The sequence below is a fragment of the Pan troglodytes genome, chromosome X, assembly GCF_028858775.2.
Source record: "Pan troglodytes isolate AG18354 chromosome X, NHGRI_mPanTro3-v2.0_pri, whole genome shotgun sequence".
Classification (NCBI taxonomy): domain Eukaryota; kingdom Metazoa; phylum Chordata; class Mammalia; order Primates; family Hominidae; genus Pan; species Pan troglodytes.
Window position 1 is genome coordinate 101,573,948 of NC_072421.2, and position 10,873 is coordinate 101,584,820.

The window sequence follows — 10,873 nt, forward strand, 5'->3', positions numbered from 1 at the left end:
CCTGTGACTGTGTCACCTCATTGGCACTTGATCAAAGTTGACCTACCTACTGTTTTGATTTTGAAACTTTAAGCTACAGCAGAGAAAACAGCTTCCACTTCATGTAATCCCACTGATTATTTAAGAATGTGAGCCCTTAGAAAGGGGGAGGTAAGATAATACTTGAGGTTGAAAATAGGTATGAACAGTATAATCCGTCTTTGTAGGAAGATATGTACATTAACAGATCACAAGTCTGGATGGTTAATACTTCTAATTGGTGGGATTATAGATGATTTGTTTTTATACACGTGATTAAAGTAGGCTGGGCATGGTAGCTCATGCCTGTAATCCCAGCACTTTGGAAGGCTGAGGCAGGCAGATTGCTTGAGCCCAGGAGTTCAAGACCAGCCTGGGCAACATAGCAAGATCTCATCTCTACTAATAATCAGAAAGATTAGCTGGGTGTGGTGGCATGTGCCTGTAGTCCCAGGTACTAGGGAGGCTGGGGTGGGAGGATTGCTTGAGCCCAGGAGGTCAAAAATACAAAAATTAGCTGGGCATGGTGGCACGCACCTGTAATCCCAGTTACTTGGGAGGCTATGGCAGAAGAATTGCTTGAACCTGGGAGCTATGATTGTACCACTGCACTCTAGCCTAGGTGACAGAGCAAGACCCTGTCTCATAAAAATGAAATAAAATTTTTAAAAAGGGATAAAAGTATTGTTTAAAGGCAGGAATTAAATTGCATGCATTTATACATATTCCTTATTGTATTAGCTCGGGCTACCATAACAAAATACTATAGACTAGGTGACTTAAACAACAAAAATTTACTTGCTCACAGTTCTAGATTCTAGAAATCTCAAGTCGACGTCCAGCACAGTCACATTCTGGTGAGGGCTCTCTTCCTGGCTTGTAGACAGCCACCTTCTTGCTGTGTCCTCGCATGTTTCAGATTGTTCTCTCTCTCTCTCCTTATAAGGCCACGGTCCTATTGGATGAGGCCCTGTTATCACTTCATAACCTAAATTACCTCTGAAACAACCTATCTAAAGATACAATCACACTAAGGATTAGGGCTTCAACATATTAATCGGCGGGTCACAGGTGACAAAATTCATCCATAGCATTTATGCTCACCATGAACATCAGAAATGTTTAGCTCATAAAACAGCAAATTCTGTTCAGTAGAAAAAAATCATACCAGAAGTTCAGTGCTACAGGTCATTAGAAGATGTAATGTGCTTAATATGGGGTTTGTTAGCAAGTGCCTCCTGCCCCTTTCTCCATCCAACTTCAGTCTTGGATGTTAACTCCCATTAAGCTGAAAAAGACTTTCCAGAAGGCAAGAGAGCCCAGCTTGAACTCCAGCCCTTATTCACCTTGAGCAGATCACATCAGACCCTGTTTTCATTTCTTCATTCTGCAATAAGGAGATTAGTCCACATGACCTTCTCTCCCAAGGTTCTCTTAACTCTGTGATTCCAACTCTAAAGAAAAAGCACTTGCCATCCCCAAGTCAGGACCCACTGGACCTGGAAAGAATTGAGTATTTCCCCCCAGGAATAATCTGCTAAAAGTTTTCCTTCAATCATTTTGTTTGGCTGAAAGGGTAGCCTTGTGTACTTTTCATTCCTTAGACTACCTATCAGAATGAACCACAAGAGTCACACGATAACTATTATATTTATTATTTTATTGCTACATTGGAAGTGAAAATAAACTATAAGAAGCTGCCAAAGGATGCATCTTCATGAAGATTATGAAACAATTGAGGCATCCATTGTAGAAGGTTAAAATTGGCTTATCCTGTATGAGACACAAGGACTAAACATACAAAGGTCATCAATGCCAAGATTATTGACAGCATCTGCCATTTGGAATTTACATACCAATGGGAAATTTAAAAAGGAACTTAAGGAAACACTCACTACCTTAGCCAGGGAATACAGTTAAGAAGAAATCAGAAGATGCCTGAAATCTTTACAAACACATAGGTTTACAAAAAGCAAGCCTAAAACCAAGACTGTCAGGCAATGTTGAAATATGCTCTTTGGAGGAGATCCCCATTTTACAGTGTTTGAACACGCTCTTTCTCCTGCTGGATAGCTGGGGGGAAAAAAGAAACAAAAAATTACAAAAGAATTTTCCTAAGACTAAGTTCAGCTTCTTCCAAAAGAGCTCTTTGTAAGTCACTGAAGGCTGCTTTAAATTTAGAATGCCAAGGCATTAACCAAAAAACTCACAGTGGGGTGTGTGCATGCATGCATGTGCACTTAACCACCTGAACATTCATTAGAAACTACATCAACTGTAGGGTTTGTTTTTCCAAATGCTGTTGTCATTTTTTCAGACTATTCAAGACAGAGGAGTAAGTGAAGCACTTTCTTCAGATTTATCTATCACTATACAGTTAGGAAATTATACACTTTCAGATAATTTTAACTAATGTTGCCACTCTCAAATAAAAGTGACATAACAAAAAGTGCCCCTCGGCTTTTGTGAATATGCTTAGAGTTTCTCCAGCAGGCTCTAACTCCAGAGGGCAAAACCGATCCCTTGAATCTGAGACTTTTGAGCATATCAAGATCTAAATTTGTTGTCTCACCTTATCTTGTCATTAGATATAGAAGGCCAAGACTGCTGAGTCTACAGGTTCTTCAGGGATAATATTATGGACTCAAATTTCTAAATGCAGAAAAATGCCAAATACCCAAAAGTAGACAAAAACTAGTGTTTTTTAGTGCTACATCCAATATCCCAAGACTGGTTTTAACGTGGTTTTTAATAATTTTCCAAAAAGAAACTAGTTTTTTATTCCCCCATCCCTATTGGGCCCATCATGTGAGAACCAGAAGAAAACTATTTGATAGTTTTAACTGCTGCATTAAATACCATGGTACTCTAATTATTGCTTACTTTGCATCAAAAATTTACTAGAAGATAGGTTTATTTAGTGAACGTATTAAGTTTCTCTATTGTTTGTTTCCATTAGAATCCCCCATGACTTACTTTCCTTTGAAGGAAGACTATTTTTTTCTTCAGTGTTAGTTTTCTTCAGTTTTGACCTGTCAAACTTCTCCACTTCTGACAAGTCTGGTTTATCACTCATCTTGATTAGCAGAAAGCCTGAAAAGAAAAAGCATGTTTAAGAAAACGTACATGGCAGAACTATCTTCGGACTAACGGGTCACAAGCAAAAAACTTCACATTTCCTATCAATGTATATTCTACCTGCTTATTTTCAACAGAAAAACAGCAACAGATCTTAGATAATCCCAGCACTTTGGGAGGCCGAGGTGGGTGGATCACTGGAGGTCAGGAATTCGAGACCAGCCTGGCCAACATTGTGAAACCCCGTCTCTACTAAAAATACAAAAATTATCCGGGCATGGTGGCACACACCTGTAATCCCAGTTACTTGGGAGGCTGAGGCAGGAGAATTGCTTGAACCCGGGAGACGGAGGTTGTAGTGAGCCAAGATCGCACCACTGCACTCCAGCCTGCGCAACAGATCAAGCCTCTATCAAAAAAAAAAAAGTTATATTTTTGTTAGAATAATTTCAACTCCACATCATTAGCCCGTTTCTGATAGGCAGTAAATGCCACTACATCAGAACGCACTAGAAACCAAGATGCCCTAGAAACCCACAGCCAATATGTACGACTCTTAAAATCACAGCAAGAGTAAAACGGAGGTGATAGAAGCACAAGAGCAAATAGGGATAGAAGAAAAAATAAAGACTGGCTTTAAACAGGTTAATGATTTTGTAACAGGAGAGAGCACTATTTGAGCATCTTCACTTTCTCTTAAATTACTTTTGGTTTTTGGCATTTTTCTTGAGAGATGGGGAGCAGCACACAAAACAGAGTGGCATAAGTTGTACTAATTTCTTTCTATTTTAAATCCCCAAAGACGACAGTACATTAAGGCACTACAATAAACGCCTCATAATAGCTCCTTGTGGCACTGGTTTGTAAACGTTGTAAGAAGAGACAGCTAACTAGGATCAGACCCATGACTTCAGCAGAATGGGATAAACCAAATAGAAGTGAGTCTTCTTTCACCATGTTTTCTCTGCAAAGAGACAGGCAAGGAGATGAGACTCAGAGGTCCGTGGCTATGGACCTGATGAAATGCCTGGTGCCCTGTGAGCGTCCTGAGTTTGTCCAAAAGAGACAATAGGATATCCCAGAAATCGGAAGGCAGAGAGAGCTCTCATGAGCGAGCCCGGCCCCACCCTGGTGGAATAACACACTTCGTCTAGTCCCTGGTGTAGAATGGAGAGGCCCCCAAGCAGTCAGAAGTGTCGAACATGCCTCCATTCCGTCGAGGTTACCCTAAGACCCTCCTCTGCCAAGGGATCAGACGCCAAGCTCCGAGCTGGGAAACTGGAACTAACAAATAAATAATAGCAGGGCCGGGCGCATAGGCCAGTCTGTCAGAAGCAGTTTGCATACTTTTTCAAATAACTATTAGCGTTGTCTGGCGCCCAGCCTAACGTCCACGGGAGGGGAGGGAATGACTGCCCAGCCCCAGAGGGCCCATTCCGGGCGGCCCCCAAACTCCTCATCCTCGAAGCCTCTGACCTGCAGCTACCGCGGACGGGCCGCTTTAAGGGTCCGCCCCTACCCCCCACCCCTGGGTCTTGTTCCCAGGACCGGCCCCCGGCAGGGCTCGGCATCGCGCGCAGAAGGCGGCGCCCGGGGAAGACAAAGGGGCGGACTAGCCGGGCCGGGCGACGGCGCAGACGCAAAGCGCCAGTCCCAACCGCGGTCCCTCTGGCTCCCGAAGGCGCGGCATCCTCCGCCTCACGACCCCGACGCCTCCCCGTCCCCATGGTCCTCTGGCTCCTGCGAGGCCGCAGGTCCTCACCTGAAGGCTAGAAGACTCGTGAAAAGCTGTCCTCGGGGCTGAGACCCAGGCTCACTCCGGACCAGGTTAGCGTTCCCGCGCAGAGCCCTGCAGCGTGAAGCCCCGCCACCCAGCAGGCTCCGCCCCAGCCGTCTGATTGGCCGAGGATTACCGGACTCACCTCTTTCCCCTCCTCCGCTTGAGCCTCCAGAGCCTGCGCCCACCATCTCCTCTACGATCAGGGGCTTGGTGACGTCAGAGCAGACCCCGCCTCCCCAGGCCCCACCTCCCGGGCCTCTCCCACTGCTTTAGTCCTGAGGGTCCACATTCCCTTCATCCTAAGTACCCTCACTCTTTCACAATAACAGAGGCCTCTGCAATAAGCAGACACATCTTGCCCAGGGAGCTTAGAACATTTGGAACACTGAAGTCCAAGCCGAATGACCGGTATTTAGGCTCTCTCAGCTTTTTATAGCCATTGGGGCCTAAGGACGCTATGACAACCTAACAGTAGGTTGAAAGTGGGGCTCGGTGTTGTCTGCTCTAATCCTTGGCCACGTCGTGGAGTAGAGGTGCTCATGGTAAGGGTGGGTGGTTCAGGGCCATTCACACCTACAACTGGACATTTCTATGACAGCGGTGCTCTCCTGTGAAATGTAAAACTCACATTTGCAACTTTCTCGGCCATTGAACACGATAGCAATCAGTTTATAATAATCACAGAACAACTGAGGCTATTCACCTTTGTATCCCTAATCCCTAGCACTTTGACCCACAAGACACATTGGTTGTGGAGATGTCTATAGATGAAAGTAATAAATCTGTGACAAGGAGGAATTTTTGGACACTAGCACCACCCAGTGTCTGCTGGAAGAGAGAATTGAGGATCCGGTATTTACTTGAAAGGACTAAATGTTCAAGATCATTTTCTGGATGCTTATCCAGAACCTTAGAGCATTAAGGTAAGATGGAGGTAGAACTATGTCTTTTACTTGCACCCCATGTATGGTGGTATAGGTCTGTATAGATCAGAAATCACTCTTTCCACAAGGATATCTCAAGCCTTCCCCACCTCACTTCATTCCTTTTCTTTGCTCTTGTAGCACTTTCTGTTAATTTGAGAATTGTGTATGTTTGTTGGAGAAACTTTTAAAACAGAAAAGCATACTCATTTAACACATAATATTAATTGAGTACCTACAATGTCCTTGGCATTAAATATAATAAACACCAGTGTTTTCACTACTCAGATTTCAATGTTGTTAACATTTAGGTATATTTACTTTGTCTTTCTTTTAAGGAATGAAAACTTTACAGAAAAAGATTGAGGTTTCCTTGACCTTCGCTCCATTTCCATTCACCTTCCCTCTTCCCCAGGGGTAGTCCTATCCTGAATGTGATGTGTAGCTTCCAGCGTATTTTTTTCTTGACTTTTAAGTTCAGGGGTACATGTGCAGGTTCGTTACATACGTGAACTGTGTCATGGGTATTTTCTACAGATTATTTCATCACCCAGATATTGAGCCTAACACCCATTAGATATTTTTCCTGATCCTCTCCATCCTCCCACCCTCCACTCCCTGAGAGGTCCCAATGTGTGTTGTTCCCCTCTGTATCCATGTGTTCTCATCATTTAACTCCCACTTACAAGTGAGAACATGCGGTATTTGGTTTTCTGTTGCTGCGTTAGTTTGCTAAGGGTAATGGTCTCCAGCTCCATCCATGTCCCTGCAAAGGACATGATCTCTTTCTTTTCTATGATTGCATAGTATCCCATGCTGTATATATACCACATTTTATTTATCCAGTCTATGATTGATGGGCATTTAGGTTGATTCCATGCCTTTACTACTGTGAATAGTATTGCAATGAACATACCTGTGCATGTGTCTTTATAATAGAACAATTTCGATTCCATCAGGTATATACCCAGTAATGAGATTGGCGGGTCAAATGGTATTTCTGTCTTTAAGTCTTTGAGGAATCGCCACACTGTCTTCCACAAGGACTGAACTAATTTATACTACCAGCAACAGTGTACAAGCATATCTTTTTCTCCACAACTTTGACAGCATCTGTTATTTTTTCACTTTTTAATTATAGCCATTCTGACTGGTGTGAGATGGTATCTCCTTGTGGTTTTAATTTGCAGTTCTCTAATGATCAGTAATGTTGAGCTTTTTTTTATGTATGATTTTTGGCCATATGTATGTCTTCTATTGAAAAGTATCTGTTAACATCTTTGCCCACTTTTTAATGGGGTTTGTTTTTCTCTTCTATACTTATTTAAGTTCCCTATACATGCTGGATATTAGACTTTTATCAGATGCATAGTTTGCAAAAATGTATTTCCCATTTTGTAGGTTTTCTGTCTATTGATAGTTTCTTTTCTTGTGCAGAAGCTTTTGTTGCAATTGCTTTTGGCATCTTTGTCATGAAATATTTGCGCATGCCTGGTTGTCTTCCAGGGTTTTTATAGTTTTGGGTTTTACATTTAAATATTTAATGATCTTCAGTTAATTTTTCTTTTTTTAAGTTTTTTTTCTTTTATTATTATACTTTAAGTTTTAGGGTACATGTGCACATTGTGCAGGTTAGTTACATATGTATACATGTGCCATGCTGGTGCGCTGCACCCACTAACTTGTCATCGAGCATTAGGTATATCTCCCAATGCTATTCCTCCCCCCTCCCCACAACAGTCCCCAGAGTGTGATGTTCCCCTTCCTGTGTCCATGTGATCTCATTGTTCAATTCCCACCTACGAGTGAGAATATGCGGTGTTTGGTTTTTTGTTCTTGCGATAGTTTACTGAGAATGATGATTTCCAATTTCATCCATGTGCCTACAAAGGACATGAACTCATCATTTTTTATGGCTGCATAGTATTCCGTGGTGTATATGTGCCACATTTTCTTAATCCAGTCTATCATTGTTGGACATTTGGCTTGGTTCCAAGTCTTTGCTATTGTGAATAATGCCGCAATAAACATACGTGTGCATGTGTCTTTATAGCAGCATGATTTATAGTCCTTTGGGTATATACCCAGTAATGGGATGGCTGGGTCAAATGGTATTTCTAGTTCTAGATCCCTGAGGAATCGCCACACTGACTTCCACAATGGTTGGACTAGTTTACAGTCCCACCAACAGTGTAAAAGTGTTCCTGTTTCTCCACATCCTCTCCAGCACCTGTTGTTTCCTGACTTTTTAATGATTGCCATTCTAACTGGTGTGAGATGGTATCTCATTGTGGTTTTGATTTGCATTTCTCTGATGGCCAGTGATGGTGAGCATTTTTTCATGTGTTTTTTGGCTGCATCAATGTCTTCTTTTGAGAAGTGTCTGTTCATGTCCTTCGCCCACTTTTTAATGGGGTTGTTTGTTTTTTTCTTGTAAATTTGTTTGAGTTCATTGTAGATTCTGGATATTAGCCCTTTGTCAGATGAGTAGGTTGCGAAAATTTTCTCCCATTTTGTAGGTTGCCTGTTCACTCTGATGGTAGTTTCTTTTGCTGTGCAGAAGCTCTTTAGTTTAATTAGATCCCATTTGTCAATTTTGGCTTTTGTTGCCATTGCTTTTGGTGTTTTAGACATGAAGTCCTTGCCCATGCCTATGTCTTGAATGGTAATGCCTAGGTTTTCTTCTAGGGTTTTTATGGTTTTAGATCTAACATTTAAGTCTTTAATCTCTCTTGAATTGATTTTTGTATAAGGTGTAAGGAAGGGATCCAGTTGCAGCTTTCTACATATGGCTAGCCAATTTTCCCAGCACCATTTATTAAATAGGGAATCCTTTCCCAATTGCTTGTTTTTCTCAGGTTTGTCAAAGATCAGATAGTTGTAGATATGCAGTGTTATTTCTGAGGGCTCTGTTCTGTTCCATTGATCTATATCTCTGTTTTGGTACCAGTACCATGCTGTTTTGGTTACTGTAGCCTTGTAGTATAGTTTGAAGTCAGGTAGTGTGATGCCTCCAGCTTTGTTCTTTTGGCTTAGGATTGACTTGGTGATGCGGGCTCTTTTTTGGTTCCATATGAACTTTAAAGTAGTTTTTTCCAATTCTGTGAAGAAAGGCATTGGTAGCTTGATAGGGATGGCATTGAATCTGTAAATTACCTTGGGCAGTATGGCCATTTTCATGATATTGATTCTTCCTACCCATGAGCATGGAATGTTCTTCCATTTGTTTGTATCCTCTTTTTTTTCCTTGAGCAGTGGTTTGTAGTTCTCCTTGAAGAGGTCCTTTACATCCCTTGTAAGTTGGATTCCTAGGTATTTTATTCTCTTTGAAGCAATTGTGAATGGGAGTTCACTCATGATTTGGCTCTCTGTTTGTCTGTTGTTGGTGTATAAGAATGCTTGTGATTTTTGTACATTGATTTTGTATCCTGAGACTTTGCTGAAGTTGCTTATCAGCTTAAGGAGATTTTGGGCTGAGACAATGGGGTTTTCTAGATATACAATCATGTCATCTGCAAACAGGGACAATTTGACTTCCTCTTTTCCTAATTGAATACCTTTTATTTCCTTCTCCTGCCTAATTGCCCTGGCCAGAACTTCCAACACTATGTTGAATAGGAGTGGTGAGAGAGGGCATCCCTGTCTTGTGCCAGTTTTCAAAGGGAATGCTTCCAGTTTTTGCCCATTCAGTATGATATTGGCTGTGGGTTTGTCATAGATAGCTCTTATTATTTTGAGATATGTCCCATCAATACCTAATTTATTGAGAGTTTTTAGCATGAAGTGTTGTTGAATTTTGTCAAAGGCCTTTTCTGCATCTATTGAGATAATCATGTGGTTTTTGTCTTTGGCTCTGTTTATATGCTGGATTACGTTTATTGATTTGTGTATGTTGAACCAGCCTTGCATCCCAGGGATGAAGCCCACTTGATCATGGTGGATAAGCTTTTTGATGTGCTGCTGGATTCGTTTTGCCAGTATTTTATTGAGGATTTTTGCATCAATGTTCATCAAGGATATTGGTCTAAAATTCTCTTTTTTGGTTGTGTCTCTGCCCGGCTTTGGTATCAGAATGATGCTGGCCTCATAAAATGAGTTAGGGAGGATTCCCTCTTTTTCTCTTGATTGGAATTGAGTTAATTTTTCTATATGATGTAAGGAAAGAGTCCAGTTTTAATCTTCTGCATATGGCTAACCACTTATGCGAGCACAATTTGTTGAATAGGGAACCTTTCCCCATTGCTTGTTTTTGTCAGGTTTGTGAAAGATCATATAACTGTAGGTATGTGGTCTTATTTCTGACTTCTCTGGTCTGTTGCATTGGTCTATGTGCCTGTTTTTGTACCAGTACCATGCGGTTTTAGCTACTGTAGCCCTGTAGTATGGTTTGCCTCCAACTTTGTTCATTTTGCTTAGGATTGCCTTGGCTATGTTTTGGTTCCATGTGAATTCTAAAATATTTTTTCTAGTTCTGTGAAATATGTCAATAATAGTTTAATAGGCATAGCACTGAATCTATTAATATTAATTGCTTTGGGCAGTATGCCCATTTTAATATTGATGTTTCCTATCCATGAACTTGGAATGTCTTTCCATTTGTTTGTGTTCTCTCATTTATTTGAGCAGTTCTCCTTTTTTATTGGTAGTTCTACTGTATTTTTTAATTTTATTTTTTTATTATTATTATACTTTAAGTTCTAGCTGGAAACCATTGTTCTATTGTATTTTTTAAGAAATTTTTCACTTCCCTAGTTAGCTGTATTCCTAGGTGTTTTATTCTTTGTGTGGCAATTGTGAATGGGAGTTCATTTCTGATTTGGCTCTTGGCTTGACTGTTGTTGGTTTATAGGAATGCTAGTGGTTTTTGCACATTGATTTTGTATCCCGAGACTTTACAAAAGTTGCCTATCAGCTTAAGAAGCTTTTGGGCTGAGACGATGGCGTTTTCTAGATATAGGAGCATGTCATCTGCAAATAGGGATGGCTTGACTTCCTCTCTTGCTATTTGGATGCCCTTTATTTCTTTCTCATGCCTGATTGCCCTGGCCAGTATTTCCAATACTATATTGGATAG

General features: G+C 41.2%; 1 protein-coding gene across 3 annotated transcripts; it reads right to left on the reverse strand.

Moving 5' to 3' along the window:
* Window positions 1-1,661: 1,661 nt before the first annotated feature.
* Window positions 1,662-5,280, reverse strand: LOC107971086 (thymosin beta-15A). Of its 3 annotated transcripts, XM_054676651.2 has the most exons (4): window positions 4,859-5,046; window positions 3,388-3,505; window positions 2,995-3,111; window positions 1,921-2,091 (listed from the first exon to the last, which is right to left on the reverse strand). In XM_054676651.2, the coding sequence occupies exons 3-4, from the start codon at window positions 3,092-3,094 to the stop codon at window positions 2,054-2,056; spliced, it is 138 nt and encodes a 45-aa protein (XP_054532626.1). In that variant the 5' UTR covers window positions 3,095-3,111; window positions 3,388-3,505; window positions 4,859-5,046; the 3' UTR covers window positions 1,921-2,053. The 3 variants fall into 3 exon arrangements, with proteins under 3 accessions (XP_024208963.1, XP_054532626.1, XP_016798706.1); XM_024353195.3 differs by lacking the exon at window positions 3,388-3,505 and having other exon boundaries at window positions 1,662-2,091; window positions 5,019-5,280; XM_016943217.4 differs by lacking the exon at window positions 3,388-3,505 and having other exon boundaries at window positions 4,859-4,981.
* Window positions 5,281-10,873: the final 5,593 nt, after the last annotated feature.

What these genes read in the sequence shown, in the direction of transcription:
- LOC107971086 (XM_024353195.3), bottom strand. Translation starts at nt 5,064, where the DNA reads ATGGTGGGCGCAGGCTCTGGAGGCTCAAGCGGAGGAGGGGAAAGAG. An exon ending in AAGCGGAGGAGGGGAAAGAG is followed by an intron (nt 3,112 to 5,018) that starts GTGAGTCCGGTA and finishes TTTTCTTTTCAG; the next exon opens with GCTTTCTGCTAATCAAGATG. An exon ending in TAGTCTTCCTTCAAAGGAAA is followed by an intron (nt 2,092 to 2,994) that starts GTAAGTCATGGG and finishes TTTTCCCCCCAG; the next exon opens with CTATCCAGCAGGAGAAAGAG.